This window comes from Macaca thibetana, chromosome 10 (genome assembly GCF_024542745.1).
Source record: "Macaca thibetana thibetana isolate TM-01 chromosome 10, ASM2454274v1, whole genome shotgun sequence".
NCBI lineage: Eukaryota > Metazoa > Chordata > Mammalia > Primates > Cercopithecidae > Macaca > Macaca thibetana.
This window is the reverse complement of record NC_065587.1, coordinates 13178610-13194619: the sequence shown is the minus strand read 5'-3', so window position 1 is coordinate 13194619 and position 16010 is coordinate 13178610. Positions and strand designations below refer to the sequence as shown.

At 52.8% G+C, this 16010-nt stretch overlaps 2 protein-coding genes across 6 annotated transcripts in view; one reads left to right on the top strand and one right to left on the bottom strand.

Moving 5' to 3' along the window:
• Positions 1–920: 920 nt before the first annotated feature.
• Positions 921–16010, top strand: part of TRIOBP (TRIO and F-actin binding protein) — an 81611-nt gene continuing 66521 nt past the window's right edge. Inside the window, exons 1-3 of the mRNA XM_050806208.1 lie at positions 921–1083; positions 3842–4015; positions 15203–15342. Of these exons, the coding sequence (XP_050662165.1) occupies positions 3902–4015; positions 15203–15342 (254 nt within the window). The 5' untranslated portion in view covers positions 921–1083; positions 3842–3901. The remainder of the gene's footprint in view (positions 1084–3841; positions 4016–15202; positions 15343–16010) is intronic.
• The window catches only part of LOC126963774 (uncharacterized), a 44415-nt gene continuing 34898 nt past the window's right edge, over positions 6494–16010 (bottom strand). For 3 of the 5 annotated variants that reach the window (XM_050806400.1, XM_050806399.1, XM_050806401.1), the window contains 2 exons: positions 15781–15970; positions 6494–7291 (listed from right to left, as the gene is read on the bottom strand). In XM_050806400.1, coding sequence (XP_050662357.1) covers positions 7014–7291; positions 15781–15916 — 414 coding nt within the window. In that variant the 5' untranslated portion in view covers positions 15917–15970 and the 3' untranslated portion in view covers positions 6494–7013. Of the gene's footprint in view, positions 15971–16010 lie in introns of all 5 variants that reach the window. The other 2 variants (XR_007729205.1, XR_007729204.1) reach the window with 2 other exon arrangements.

Genomic DNA, 16010 nt, shown 5'->3' with positions numbered 1-16010 from the left:
CGGCTCACTGCAACCTCCGCCCCCGCGGTAAGAAAACTGTCATGACGGAGAGGTTAAGACTCTAGTCCAAGGTCTGTGGCTAAAGCCAGCCCAGCGGACTGTCGCCAGAATGAACCAACGGGAAAGAGGTCAGAAGGAGCCAGATCCGCCAGTGCCAGCCCTCTCTAGGGCTCCCTGGGGACCCCCAGTGGGCGAGTGCTGCAGGCTGCCCAGGCTAAACGTGCAGCGAGTCCCGCTCTCAGAGGTATCCGTGCCCCGCCCGCCTCCGCCCCGCCCCTTGTTCTGGCTTGTCCAGTCCCACAGAGTCCCACAGTCTTCATGTAAATGAGGCACCCAGAGAGAGCCTATGCGAGCGTGTCAGGGGCGTGGCCTGCCTTCCACTTCCCGAGCATCGCTCTGATTCATTGTTAAAATAAAGAGGCCATGACCCTGGCACTCCCACCCCGGCAGCCCCTGTGCGTGGAAATCCAGCCAAGGTTAGCACTGGGCCGCAGAAAAGAGGAGCTGGTAGGGGGAGGCCTACGGGAGGGGTAGGGCTCGAGGGATCCGGGGAAGAACTGGCTGAATGCCTGGATGGAGAGGGTCTCGGGTCCATTCTCTGGGTGGGGCATGTGTAACTGCTTAAGGTTTTGATTATTATATCCACATCTCAAGTGCATTTTAGAGAAGGATTCTGCCTATTGGGTGTGGGTAGGGGAGGAAACGGGAGCAGAGAGGGGCACGTGGAGTAGAGCCACCTACCCACCCCCAGGAAAATTCAGCGGCGTTCTCCTGCTAGGCGACGCTCCTTTATGTGGCCAGACCAGGAGAGAAACGCCCAGGACGGGCGGGGCCGATGCGCCCCTCTTCCACCACCAGGAGCCGGGAGGACGACCGCCCGGGGAGGATCAGAGACCCTGGGGCCACGGAAGGGCCAGTGGGTGGCCCTCTCCCCACCGTGCCCTGCTGTCGCCCCCACCCCATTCCCTTCTCCAGGTCTGATGATGGAGGAGCCTTGGCCCTGGCTGTCCCAGGGGAGGAGGTGAAATTCCTCAGCTCTCCACCAAGATCGGCAACAAAAGCCTGATCCCTGGAACACACCAGGTGAGGATGAATGAATGTGGGCAGGTGACCTGGGGGCACCAAAAGCTGCTTGTGTTTTGGGATGTTGGGTTCCTCCCACCCCCCACCGTCCCCTTGGGGCTCTGTGTGGGTGGGGAGGGCATCTTTAAGTGACTCTCCTGACCCAGCTTCATTCTAGGGCATGAATGTTGGCAGCCCAAGAGGCACCCAGAAAGGAGAACCCTTGTACAAGTTAAGACACCAGGGTTTCAGAAGGGTGTGATGCTTCACACCTGTAATCCCAGCACTTTGAGGGGCTGAAGGAGGAGGCTTACTTGAGGTCAGGAGTTCAGGAGTTCAAAACCAGCCTGGGTAACACAGCAAGAGCCTTTTTGTTTGTTTGTTTGTTTGTTTTTTGAGACACACTGTTGCCCAGGCTGGAGGGCAGCAGGGCGATCTTAGCTCCACCGCAACCTCTACCTCCCGCGTTCAAGCAATTCTCTTGCCCCAGCTTCTCGAGTAGCTGGGATTACAGGCGTGCGCCACCACGCCCAGCTAATTTTTGTAGTTTTAGTAGAGACAGGGTTTCACTATGTTGGCCAGGCTGGTCTTGAATTCCTGGCCTCAAGTGATCGACCTGCCTCAGCCTCCCAAAGTGCTGGGATTATAGGCGTCAGCCACCGCACCTGGCCAAGAGCCCATTTTTACAAAAGAAAAAGTTAAAAAATTAGCTGGGCATGGTGGCGTGCACCTGTATTCCCAATTACTGGGGAGACTGAAGCTAGAGAATCATTTGAGCCCGGGAGTTTGAGGCTGCAGTGAGCTGTGATCGAGCCACTGCACTCCAGCCTGGGTGACAGAGCAAGACCCTGCTCCCACCACCTCCTCAAAAAAGAAACTAGGGGCCAGGTGCAGTGGCTCACACCTGTAATCCCAGCATTTTGGGAGGCTGAAGGGGGTGGATCACCTGAGGTCAGGAGTTCGCCTGGCCAACATGGCAAAACCCCGTCGCTACTAAAAATACAAAAATTAGCCAGGCATGATGGCACATGCCTGTGATCCCAGAAACTACTTGGGAGGCTGAGGAAGGAGAATTGCTTGAACCCAGGAGATGGAGGTTGCAGTGAGCCGAGTGAGCTGAGATCACACCACGGCACTCCAGCCTAGGCGACAGAGAGAGACTTTGTCTTAAAAAAACAAAACAAAACAAAAAAACACATTAGGGTTTCTTTTTGGCTAAGCTCTGCCACAAACTTGCTGTGTGACTTCAGGCTGTTCATGTTTGTCAAAGACGTCATCCTCAACTCTGAAAATATCTGGTCAGCCTTTTGCCTCCCTCGCTGTGCTTCCCAAGGGAGCTGTGCGAGTTGGCAGTATGATCCAGTGCTCCTCACTTCCACCTCCAAGAGAGCAGGGACACACACAGCCCTGGATTTGAATCAGCCACTGTGACCTTGAGTGAGCAAAGGAACCTCTCTGAGCCTTAGTTGCCTGATCTAAAATGGGCATTAATTTGATCTACAATGCAGAGTAGCTATAATACAAGGACACTCAAACTTTGGGGCTCACTAGAATCACCGGGGAAATCACTTTTTTTTTCCTTTTTTAAAGACAGAGTCTCGCTCTTGTCACCCAGGCTGGAGTGCAGTGATACGATCTCGGCTCACTGCAACCTCCACCTCCTGGGTTCAAGCGATTCTCCTGCCTCAGCCTTCTGAGTAATTGGGACTACAGGCGCGCACCACCATGCCCAGCTAATTTTTGTATTTTTTGTAGAGACGGGGTTTCGCCAGTTGCCCAGGCTGGTCTTGAACTCTTGGGCTCAAATGATCCGTCCGCACTGGGCACAGCTGGAATGTGCATTTTTTTGTTTTTTGTTTTGAGATGGAGTCTCACTCTGTCGCCCAGGCTGGAGTGCAATGGCGCGATCTTGGCTCACTGCAACCTCCGCCTTCCGGGTTCAAGCCATCTTCCTGCCTCAGGCTCCCAAGTAGCTGGGATTACAGGCACGCCCCATCACACCCGGCTGATTTTTGTTTTTTTTTTTTTTTTTTTTTTTTTTTGAGACGGAGTCTTGCTCTGTCGCCTGGGCTGGAGTGCAGTGGCCGGATCTCAGCTCACTGCAAGCTCCGCCTCCCAGGTTTACGCCATTCTCCTGCCTCAGCCTCCCGAGTAGCTGGGACTACAGGCGCCCGCCACCTCGCCCAGCTAGTTTTTTGTATTTTTTTTTAGTAGAGACGGGGTTTCACGATGTTAGCCAGGATGGTCTCGATTTCCTGACCTCGTGATCCGCCCGTCTCGGCCTCCCAAAGTGCTGGGATTACAGGCTTGAGCCACCGCGCCCGGCCGATTTTTGTATTTTTAGTAGAGACGGGGTTTCACCATATTGGCTAGGCTGGTCTCGAACTCCTGACCTCAAGTGATCGGCCCGCCTCGGCCTCCCAAAGTGCTGGGATTACAGGCATCAGCCACTGTGCCCGGCCTGGTATCTGCATTTTTATGAACAGCCCAGGAGGGTGTAATGCAGAGTCCTTGGCATGCACTTTCAGCAACACTGCAGTAAGGACTAGAAATCGCACATCAAATGCTGGCAGAGTGCTTGGGTGCTTAGTAGGTGCTTAGCGAGTGTTTGTTGAGTGAATAAATGAACAGGAATGGATGGAGAATAGGAACATCCAAAGGAATGGATGAGTAACCTTATTTCCTTGGTCCTTGTCTGGAAACTGGGGCAACTGGGGCTGAGGTTCAGGTGAGTGGCCAGCCAGTCATCTGGTCTTTGCCTCTCCCTCATTTTCGCCAGGCCTCACCTAGAGGTTCAGCCATTGGATTATAGGAACTGCCCTGGCCTGACTCACCCAATATGGAGGAGGTGCCTGGGGATGCCCCCTGTGAACACTTTGAGGCCAACATGCTTACCCAGAACCGCCGTCAAAACTGCTTCCACCCTGAGGAGGCCCACGGAGCAAGATACCAGGTGAGCCAGTTCTCCACGTGGTTGAGGTGGTTTGGGATGGGGGCATGGGTGAAGGACTGGGCCTGTGGTGTCCGCTAACTCACAGTTGAACCCAGATGCTGACCTTCCTCCTGGCCAGAGCCTCGGTTTTCCCACATTGCAATGAAGTGGTTGAACTATGTGAATGTTTCACAATCTTCAGTCACTTTCCTCCTGCTTATATGATACGATTGTTACCATAGCCTCATCTAATCTATTACTTACTTTGTTAGTCTTTAAATCAACATCTTTTTCCCCTCCTATTGTAAAAAAACTTCACATCATCAACACAAGTAGAAAACTATAATTATTTCCTGTGTATATAAAGTTAAGGAGAAAGGTAGAGCCTGGGCACAGAGGCTCACACCTGTAATCCCAGCAGTTTGGGAGGCCAAGCAGGTGGATCACCTGAGGTCGGGAGTTTGAAACCAGCCTGGCCAACATGGTGAAACTCCATCTCTACTAAAAATACAAAAATTAGCTGGGCACGGTGGTGCATGCCTGTAATCCCAGCTACTCGGGAGGCTGAGGCAGGAGAATCACCTAAACCCGGGAGGCGGAGGTTGTGGTGAGCTGAGAACACGCCACTGCACTCCAGCCTGTCTCAAAAAAACCAAAACACAGAAGAAAGGTAGAAAAAGAAAAAAACAAAACAGAAATGTCATTAAACCCTAACTCGAGAGTATTTTCTTTTTCTTTCTTTCTTTTTTCTTTTTTTTTTGTAAGACAGAGTCTTGCTCTGTTGCCAGGGCTGGAGTACAGTGGCGTGATCTCAGCTCACCACAACCTCCACCTCCTGGGTTCAAGCGATCCTCCCACCTCAGCCTCCCAAGTAGCTGGGATTACAGGTGCCTGCCACCATGCCCAGCTAATTTTTGTATTTTCAGTAGAGACAGGGTTTCGCCATGTTGGCCAGGCTGGTGTTAAACTCCTGACCTCAGGTGATCCACCTGCCTCGGCCTCCCAGAGTGCTGGGGTTACAGGCATGAGCCACTACACCTGGCCTCGAGAGTGTTTTCTTTTTTTTTTTTTTTTTACGAAGATTGAATCTGCTTTATTTATATACACAATGGGGCAGCCTAATGCACATCATAACATTAACTTTTCCAAACAAGTTTGCTAAGAAACTGCTCCTATATTTAGTGTTAAAAATAAAACAATCTTCCCATTTAGAAAAATCAAGACATCAGTCAATTAGTAAAGCCTATTCTTCCTCCCAGCAATTTGTACTTTCTTGTATTCATTTAGGAATTGTGAATTCATGAGAAAAGAACACTTTTTTTTTTTTTTTTTGAGACGGAGTCTCGCTCTGTCACCCAGGCTGGAGTGCAGTGGCTGGATCTCAGCTCACTGCAAGCTCCGCCTCCCGGTTTACGCCATTCTCCTGCTTCAGCCTCCCGAGTAGCTGGGACTACAGGCGCCCGCCACCTCGCCTGGCTAGTTTTTTTTTGTATTTTTTAGTAGAGACGGGGTTTCACCTTGTTAGCCAGGATGGTCTCGATCTCCTGACCTCGTGATCCGCCCGTCTCGGCCTCCCAAAGTGCTGGGATTACAGGCTTGAGCCACCGCGCCCGGCCGAAAAGAACACATTTTTTATGTGTTAAATATCTTCCAGGAACAACAGTTTACAAGTATTCATTTGTTTAAATAAACACAACTATTTTCCTTCTTAAAATGTAAACATCCAGTAAATAGGCCGGGCGCAGTGGCTCAAGCCTGTAATCCCAGCACTTTGGGAGGCCGAGACGGGCGGATCACGAGGTCAGGAGATCGAGACCATCCTGGCTAACACGGCGAAACCCCGTCTCTACTAAAAAAAACACAAAAAATTAGCCGGGCGAGGTGGCGGCGCCTGTGGTCCCAGCTACTCGGGAGGCTGAGGCAGGAGAATGGCGGGAACCTGGGAGGCGGAGCTTGCAGTGAGCTGAGATCTGGCCACTGCACTCCAGCCTGGGCGACAGAGCGAGACTCCGTCTCAAAAAAAAAAAAAAAAAAAGTAAACATTCAGTAAATAAAACATACATGATATTCCAGGTATAGAAATATTAGTTGGCCGGGCGCGATGGCTCAAGCCTGTAATCCCAGCACTTTGGGAGGCCGAGACGGGCGGATCACGAGGTCAGGAGATCGAGACCATCCTGGCTAACACGGTGAAACCCCTTGTCTACTAAAAAAAATACAAAAAAAACTAGCCGGGCGAGGTGGCGGGCGCCTGTAGTCCCAGCTACTGAGGAGGCTGAGGCAGGAGAATGGCGTAAACCCGGGAGGCGGAGCTTGCAGTGAGCTGAGATCCGGCCACTGCACTCCAGCCTGGGCGACAGGGCGAGACTCTGTCTCAAAAAAAAAAAGAAATATTAGTAACTCACTTATGAAACAGGTGCATTTTGGTATATTTGGTAGTAAGGTTTTTCTTTGTCTTTTTTTTTTTTTTTTTTTTTTTGAGACGGAGTCTCGCTGTGTCACCCAGGCTGGAGTGCAGTGGCGCGATCTCGGCTCACTGCAAGCTCCGCCTCCCGGGTTCATGCCATTCTCCTGCCTCAGCCTCCGAGTAGCTGGGACTACAGGCGCCCGCCACCACGCCCGGCTAGTTTTTTGTATTTTTTAGTAGAGACGGGGTTTCACCATGTTAGCCAGGATGGTCTCGATCTCCTGACCTCGTGATCCACCCGCCTCGGCCTCCCAAAGTGCTGGGATTACAGGCTTGAGCCACCGCGCCCGGCCACTTCTTTGTCTTATGTATAAAAGTACTTGCACAAAAAAACAGGCTATTACTATTTAAAACTCTATTCCTTCACCCAGTTTCCTCACTCAAGTAGAAACTCATGAATTTCTGTGATTTTCGCTATAGGACCAGGCCACAGGAAAGGGCTAAAATATCTCTAATTAGAGCTAGGGAAAAGTGTTTTCTTGAGACTTGAAGGCAGTCATTCGTCACTTTGTGCTCGAAGACATTCCTCAGTGAACTTCTCTCCTAGAGCCTTCAGAGTAAAGCACAGGATCTGGGCTCCCGGAAGGGGTTACTTCCGGCTGGAACACCCACCAGCAGGGCATCCTTGCAGGCATTCTGCATACAGTATTGTTGAAGCTCTGCAGCTGCCTGAGGGACCTTGATCCTCTCCATGCCAGCCTCCAACTTGAGCTGCTCCACCAGGCACTGCAGGGCGCTCGCGCTAGCGCTGGAGGACATGGCGGTGGCACTGGGCTCTGAGGGCCGAGAGTGTTTTCTGTGGAAGGCTCTGAGCTTGAGTCCTGCTGTCTCTTTGTCAAAAAGGGAGATTAGCAGATGTTAGAGAGATGTTAAGAATACACCAGCATCATCTGGAGATTTTCTTTCTCTCTCTCTCTTTTTTTTTTTTTTCTTTTGGAGATAGGGTCTTGTTCTGTAGCCCAGGCTGGAGTGCAGTGGTCCAACCATGGCTTACTGTAGACTCAACCTCCCAGGCTCAAATGATCTTCCCACCTCAGCCTCCTGAGTAGCTGGGACTACAGGCACATGCCACCACGCCCGGCTAATTTTCTTGTAGAGACGGGATCTCACTATGTTGCCAGGGCTAGTCTCAAGTTCCTGGGCTCAAGCGATCCCCTCACCTCAACCTCCGTAACTTCAGGGATAACAGGTATGAGACACCGCACCTGGTCTGGAGATCTGGAGATTTTCTTCTTCAAGTTATTAAAGGAGTGAAGAAGAGTCCTTTTCTTTTTTTTTTTTTTTTTTATTTGAGACGGAGTCTCTCTCTGTCGCCAGGCTGGAGTTCAGTGGCTCAGTCTCGGCTCATGGCAACCTCCATCTCCCAGGTTCAAGTGACTCTCCTGCCTCAGCCTCCTGAGTACCTGGGATTACAGGAGTGCACCACCACGCCTGGATAATTTTTGTATTTTTAGTAGAGTCAGGGTTTCACCATGTTGGTTAGGCTGGTCTCGAACTCCTGACCTTCTGATCTGCCCGCCTCGGCCTCCCAAAGCGCTGGGATTACAGGCATGAGCCACTGCGCCCAGCCGAGATTTTCTTCTTCAAGTTATTGAAGGAGTGAAGAAGAGTCCTTTTCTTACCTTGTGATTGATGTAGTCTGCTGCCAAGCCCCCATGCATGTAAACACAGAGGACCTGATACACACGATGAGAAACCTCAGACCCATGAACCTCCGAGGGTCCTTCCAACCTTGACCCCCATGGCTTCGTCATTCCCACTGGGGTCTGAAGCTCCTCTTTTTTTTTTTTTTTTTTTTTTTTTTGAGACAGAGTCTCGCTCTGTTACCCAGGCCGGACTGCAGTGGCGCAGTCTCGACTCACTGCAACCTCTGCCTCCCAGGTTCAAGCAATTCTTGTGCCTCAGCCTCCCAAGTAGCTGGTAGCTGGGATTACAGGCGCCCGCCACCATGTCTGTCTAATTTTTGTATTTTTAGTAGAGGCGGGGTTTCGCCATGTTGGCCAGGCTGTTCTCGAACTCCTGACCTCAGGTGATCCACCCACCTCAGCCTCCCAAAGTGCTGGGATTACAGGAGTGAGCTACCGCGCCTGGCTTCTACCGGTCTTGATACCTCCAATAATAGCTTTCCTGTGCTCGCCTGCAAGTTCAGGTTCAGGGAACAGATGCCTGGGAGTCCATCTTTCATGCAAATGACCTTCTCCCAGTGGTTGGGAAGATGGCAAGCATGGAACAGGAGAGCTCTGGATTCAGGCTGGTCTGAGTTCTAGTCTCAATCCCACCATTTCCCACCTGAGACTGTGGGTCAGCTCATGAATTCATATATACTGAATAGGTGCTTAAAATGTGCCAGGAATTATGCTAGATGTTGGGGAAATCATGATAAATCAGAAAGGCACAGTCGGGCGCAGTGGCTCACTCCTGTAATCACAGCACTTTGGGAGGCCAAGGCGGACGGATCACTTGGAGTTCGAGACCAGCCTGGCAACATGGCAAAACCCCATCTCTACAAAAAATTTAAAAAATTAGCTGGGCGTTGTGGCATGCAGCTATAGTCTCAGTTACGTGGGAGGCTGAAGTGGGAGGATCACCTGAGACTGGGAGGTGGAGGCTGCAGTGAGTCGTGATCGCATCACTGTATTTCAGCCTAGGTGACAGAGTTAGACTATGTCTCAGGACAGAATAGAAAAGAAAAGAAATCAGGGAGGGGGAGGGGGAGAGGGAAGGGGAGACGGAGAGGGAGGAGGAGATGAGGAGAGGGGGACATATCCCTGGCTTGACTTCATAGGGCTTGTAGTCTAGCAAGAGAAATGGACAGTAAGAAAGTAATCATGCACATGATTATTTAATCTTGGTTGTGATCAATGTATAAAGGAATAGTAAGTGGCATGAAGGTAAAGGATAGGGCATTGGGGAAACTGTCTCCAAAAAAATGACATTTCAGCTGCTTGGTAAAGGCTGTGCAGGCATTAGCATTAGTCAGTGAAATTGCAGGAAGAGGAGAGGAAGGGAGTAGAATGTGCAAAGGCCAGCCTGGCACGGCAGTTCACACCTGTAATGCCAGCACTTTGGGAGGCTGAGGCAGGAAGATCACTTGAACTCAGGAGTTTGAGACCAGCCTGGGCAGCACAGTGAGACCCCATTTCTACCAAAAAAAAAAATTAGCCAGGCAGGATGGTGCACACCTATAGTCCCAGCTAGTCAGAAGGCTGATGTGGGAGGATCACTGGAGCCCAGGAGTTCAAGGTTGCAGTGAGCTGTGAGTGTGCCAATGCACTCCAGCCTGGGCAACAGCGTGAGACCTTGTCTCAAAAACAAAACAAACAAAGAGGCCGGGTGCAGTGGTTCATGCCTGTAATCTCAGCACTTTGGGAGACTGAGATGGGTGGGCACCTGAGGTCAGGAGTTCAAGACCACCCTAGCCAACATGGTGAAACCCCATCTCTATTAAAAATACACAAATTAGCCAGGTGTGGTGGCAGGTGCCTGTATTCCCAGGTACTCGGGAGGCTGAGGCAGGAGAATCTCTTGAACCCAGGAGGCGGAGGTTGCAGTGAGCCAAGATTATACTACTGTACTCCAGCCTGGGCAACAGAGCGAGAATCCTCTCAAAACAAAACAAACAAACAAAGAATATGCAAAGGCCCTGAGGCAGAAAGGAGGCTGCACATTGGGCTGGAGAGGACAGCAAGAGGGGGCACAGAGGAGCTATAGAACAAGGATGGAGAATGGGGGGGGCCTGGTCTCACTGGCCTTGTGCGGCTTTGTGGACATGTTGAGGACTTAGGATTCTGAGTTTTGTTTTGTTTTGTTTTTGTTTTTTTTTGAGATGGAGTCTCGCTCTGTCGCCCAGGCTCCAGTGCAGAGGCATGATCTCGGCTCACTGCAACCTCCGTCTCCCAGGTTCAAGCGATTCTCCTGCCTCTGCCTCCCAAGTAGCTAAGACTACAGGCATGCGCCACCAAGCCCAGTTAATTTTTGTATTTTTAGTAGAGATGGGGCTTCACCATGCTACTCAGGCTGGTCTTGAAATCCTGGCCTCAAGCAATCCACCCTCCTTGGCCTCCCAAAGTGCTGAGATTACAGGTGTGAGCCACCAATAAGGGAGTGACATGTTCTGATTTTCTTTTTTCTTTTTTTTTTTTTTTTTTTTGAGATGGTGTCTTGCTCTGTTGCCCAGGCTGGAGCGCAGTGGCGCGATCTCGGCTCACTGCAAGCTCCGCCTCCCGGGTTTACGCCATTCTCCTGCCTCAGCCTCCCGAGTAGCTGGGACTACAGGCGCCCGCTACCACACCACGCCCAGCTAATTTTTTGTATTTTTAGTAGAGACAGGGTTTCACCATGTAAGCCAGGACGGTCTCGATCTCCTGACCTCTTGATCTGCCCGCCTCAGCCTCCCAAAGTGCTGGGATTACAGGTGTGAGCCACTGCGCTTGGCCCTGATTTGCTTTTTTCACAGTCACTCTGATTGCTGGGCAGAGAGAATGGAGTGTGCAGGGTGGTGAGAGTGAATCAGATGACCCGCCAGGAAAAGGTGCACGTACTCATCAGTGCCAGAGATGATCAGGGCTTTGAGATGGAGGCAAATTGACACATTTTCGAACTAACTGAACAGGCACATCTACAGGATTTGGGGGTGAGGGAGGGGAGAAACCCATGGCTGACTCCTGTTATTTCTCCAGGCAGGGTACTTGGGTTGGGAGGTCTGTTTGGAGTTGTCTGGGGCATGGTGTGGGGTGCCGGCAGGACACAGTGGAGATGAGGGGGAGGTTAGTGAATTGGGGGAGCTGGAGCTCAGGGCCAGACCACCACAGGAGATGGAGGCCTGCGAGTCTTCAGGATCTGTCACTGACCAAAGTCTTGCTCATGGATGAGGCTATCGTCTGCAGAGGAAAGTGTGGAATGAGATGAGAATAGGCCTGGGTGGAGGCCAGGGAATCAGCAAAGACAGCCAAGAAGGCCAGAGGCTTGGAGGCAAACCCCACAATGTGCCCCTCCTCTCCAGTAGCCAAGACCAGAGATGGTTTCAAGGTAAGAGAGGGGGCTGGGCACAATGGCTCCTGCCTGTGATCACAGCACTTTAGGGGGCTGAGGCTGAAGGAAGTGCTTGAAACCAGGAGTTCAAGATCAGCCTAGGTAACAAAGTGAGATCCCATCTCTATAAAACAAAAAATTAACGGATGTAGTGGTACACGCCTGCAGTCCCAGCTACTTGGAAGGCTGAGGCAGGAGGATCATTTAAGCCCAGGAGATCGAGGCTGCAGTGCACTGTGATCATGCCATTGCCAGAGCGAGACTCTATCTGGAAAAAAAAAAAAAAAAGAGATCAGAGAGGGGCACAACATCAAATCCTCCACTTTCTTGAGCCTCCAGTTGCTCTGATGATGATCTGAGGCTGTGAAACTTTCCTTTGGCAAATGCATGAAGGGTGACTGTTGTGTCTCTGAGCCAGGCCCTGGGACCCAACTCTGGGCAGGAAACAGCTCCCTGTGTACCAGATGTGATAGTAAAAAACTGACACTGGGTTGGGCATGGTGGCTCACGCCTGTAACCCCAGCATTTTGGGAGGCCGAGGCGGGTGGATCGTTTGAGACTAGCCTAACTAGCATGGTGAAATCCTGACTGTACTAAAAATACAAAAATTAGCAAGGCATGGTGGCGGGTACCTGTAATCCCAGCTACTCGGGAGCCTGAGGCAGGAGAATGGCGTGAACCCAGGAGGCAGAGCTTGCAGTGAGCCGAGATCGCGCCACTGTACTCCAGCCTGGGCGACAGAGCAAGATTCCGTCTCACAAAAAAAAAAAAAAAAAAAAATTGAGGCCAGGCACAGTGGCTGACACCTGTAATCCCAGCACTTTGAGAGGCTGAGGCAGGCGGATCAACTTGAGCGCAGGAGTTCGAGACCAGCCTGGGCAACACGGTGAAACCCCATCTCTACTAAAAATATAAAAATTGGCCGAGCACAGTGGCTCACACCTGCAATCCCAGCACTTTGGGAGGCCGAGGTGGGCAGATCACAAGGTCAGGAAGATTGAGACCATCCTGGCTAACAGTGAAACCCCATCTCTACTACAAATACAAAAAATTAGCTGGGCATGGTGGCGGGCACCTGTAGTCCCAGCTGCTCAGGAGGCTGAGGCAGAATGGCGTGAACCCGGGAGGCAGAGCTTGCAGTGAGCCGAGAAGGCGTCCCTGCACTCCAGCCTGGGAGACAGAGCGAGACTCTGTCTCAAAAAAAAAAAAAAAAAAAAAAAAAACTATCTATATATCTATATATATAACCCAGGCATGGTGGTGTGCACCTATAGTCCCAGCTACTCAGAAGGCGGAGGCATGAGAATCACTTGAACCCAGGAGGTGGAGGTTACAGTGAGCTGAGATCATGCCACTGCACTCCAGCCTGGGCAACAGAGTAAGACTCTGTCTAAAAAAAAAAAAAAAAAAATTGGCTGGGCACAGTGGCTCACACCTATAATCCAAGCACTTTGGGCGTCCAAGGTGGAGGATTGATTGAGCCCAGGAGTTTGTGACCAGCCTGGGCAACATGGCAAAACCCTGTCTATTTAATGAAAATTTTTTAGGGGCTGGGCACGGTGGCTCACGCCTGTAATCCCAGCACTTTGGGAGGCTGAGGCAGACAGATCACCTGCCATCAGGGGTTCGAGACCAGCCTGGCCAACATGGCAAACCCCTGTCTCTACTAAAAATAGAAAAATTAGCTGGGCGTGGCGTCACTTGTAATCACAGCTACTGGGGAGGCTGAGGCAGGAGAATTGCTTGAACCCAGGAGGTGAAGGTTGCAGTGAGCCGAGACTGCGCCATTGCACTCTAACCTGGGCTACAAGAGCGAGACTCTGTCTAAAAAAAAAAAAAAAAAAAAAAAAATCCCTCTACAAATATTAACTCATTTAATTCTCAGAACACCCCTAGGAGGTGGGTCCTGCTATCCTGCTGGTTTTGTAGATGAGATAACTGAGGCACAGAGAGGATACACGTGGCCCAGGTCTTGGTCGCATCTCAGCCTCCATTTCCTAGAGGAGAAAACAAGGCTCCAAAAGGGGAAGTCATCGGCCTGAGGTCACGAGCCGGGAAGTGGAGGAGCCAGGATGGGGCCCGAGGTCTATCTGAGGCCAGAGCCAGTGCTGACCCGCCAGACAGGAAATCAGAGCTGGGGACTGACTGTGGGGCCCACTCAAGTGGGTGGTGGGGTGGTGACGGGAGCTGGGATGAAAGCCAGGATGAGGTGTCACATCAGGCTGAGGCTCCTGCTGGGCCTGGCGGGGCGGAGACCCCTGGATGATGCCTGGCGAGCATCTCCTGATTTCTGCTGTGCTGTCCCCTGGGTGGCCAAGGCGCCAGGCCCGGCTGTGGATCTGACACCTCCTGCTGCCGAGCTCTGATCAGAATCTGGCTGCAGGGCAGGGGGCGAAACTGAATCCTGCCAAGCTCCCCTGGCCTGGATGTCACGGCAGATACCCCAACCCCACTTCTTGGCACCGCCTGACCCCCAGCGGTGGCCTTCTTGGAACCTGGAGAGCCTGTGCCCACCCCATGTTGCCGACAAGGTGCTGCCTTGGCCCTGGGCTCTGGGCTCCAGGGTCCCCAGGGATCCCATGCCCAGGCTCCTGCCCCTCCCGGCTCTCAGGTGAGCTGCTGGGATCGGGTTCCTGTGGTTTCAAGTCCTGCATTGTTCTTGGCTGGGCCCCGGCTTATGAAACAGTAATGAGGGGCCCCTGCTCCCGAAGCCGGCCCCTCTAAGGTTTCCACTGCCTCGGCTGCTGCTGCCACCACAGCCCGGAGTCGGGGCCTGGGAGGGCGGCAGCGTGGGGGCCTGAGCCGGAGCCCCCCGGGGATGAGGGTGCTGACAGCCGACAGCCGCCACCACCGCCAGAGCCCGCAGCCCAGGTAATCCGAGAGGAGGCGGGGCGCAGGGTGCCATGGCCACTGTCTCCCACCACCAGGGGAGGGACCTACTGCTCTCCAGAGGTGGGGAGGAATTGGGGGGGGCCTTGGAGGTGAGCAACCGTTCTCCCCTGGTGAGCCCAGCACCAGACCAGCCTTCACAGGTGTGGCCTTGCCAAGGGTGGAGGGAGAGAGGAGCGGGCAGCTGGCTCCAGGCCCCCGCCCTTTTTCTGGGGCCTTGACCCTCCAGCCCTGGAGCCCCTGCCTCTCCTTTAGTGGGGCAAATCTCTTCTGTCCTCCAAGACCTTGTTTTCCCATCTCCTCTACCATCAAACTGCCTCTTCCTCCCTCAGACCTCTTCCTTCTCTCAGCCAGCCTAATCCTTCCTCCTCACCCTTGTCTTTTGGCCGCAAAAGACCCTGGTGGATCCTTCTTTCCACCTCGTTCTGGGGCGCACAACATACATGCATATATACATAAACTTGCACTGATGCAAACGTACGAATCCGTGTACCCGCGGGACCTGCGCAGGCATGCATGCGCAAGAGCTCACTCCACCTATGTGCACACATGTGCCCCCAATACCAGGTCTTTATCCACACACATACCTGCTCCAAGGCCCGTATGTGTACAACACGTGTGCATGCACACACCGGGTACCTCAGCCAGCCCTCGGCTTGAGTCCCAAGGGGCGCTTCCAGCCTGATGGGCAGCTCCTTGAGAAGTGCGAGATCCCCGGAGGAGATGCCTGGAGACTCCCACACCGCTGGGAGGGGCTGTGCAGGGGGAGGGGAGACCCCACGTGGGCGCTGAGTTGTCTCCTCTCTCCAACCCTGGCCTAGGAGCTCAGGAGCCCTTCAGGTGCTGAGGTGCCCTACTGCGACCTGCCTCGATGCCCACCTGCCCCTGAGGACCCACTCAGCGCCTCAACCTCCGGCTGCCGGTCTGTGGTGGACCCGGGCCTCCGGCCAGGGTCCAGGAGGTGGGTAGAGTCCCAGGGCCCGGGGAAAGGCTTCATGGGGTGGAATGCCCTTGCCCTTCCCATTTGCACTCCTTCCCCAAGGCAACACCTGTCTGTAATGGCTGCTGGCATGGGTCACGTGGTCAGTCCTCCAAATCTAGGCACAGGTGGGCGGTGGGCATGCTCCTTGGGCAGACAGGAAAAGCTCAGAGCACACCACCCTGCTTGCACTTGGGTGGCTGAGCCTCCCCTCCCCAACCCTGGCTGTCTCTCCCGGGGCCCCTGCCCCCCCATAACCTCCTAAGACCGAGCTCAGCTTTGCCCCAGGGCATGTGCTGCTGTGCACCCACCTTGCAGTGGGCATGGCCACAGCCTACTCACATTTCCTGGTTCCCTTTGCACAGCTTTAAAAGATTAAACAGTCCCTGCACCCAGGGGCACCTGCTGTCACCCACCTACCTAGGTGTGCACTGCTCCGGGCTCTGGCGTTCCTTCCACCCTTAGGCCTGAGTGGCAGTTCCCCCTTTAAGGTCATGATACCTTGGGAGGCCATGGCCTGAGAGTCTAGAAACCTGGGTTCCAGCTTCAGATCCATCCCTGATGGGTCTTGAGCAAGTTACTCTGTCTTCCTGTGTCTCAGTTTCCCTGTCTGTAAAATAAGAGGAACTGAATCAAATCAGCATTGTGCT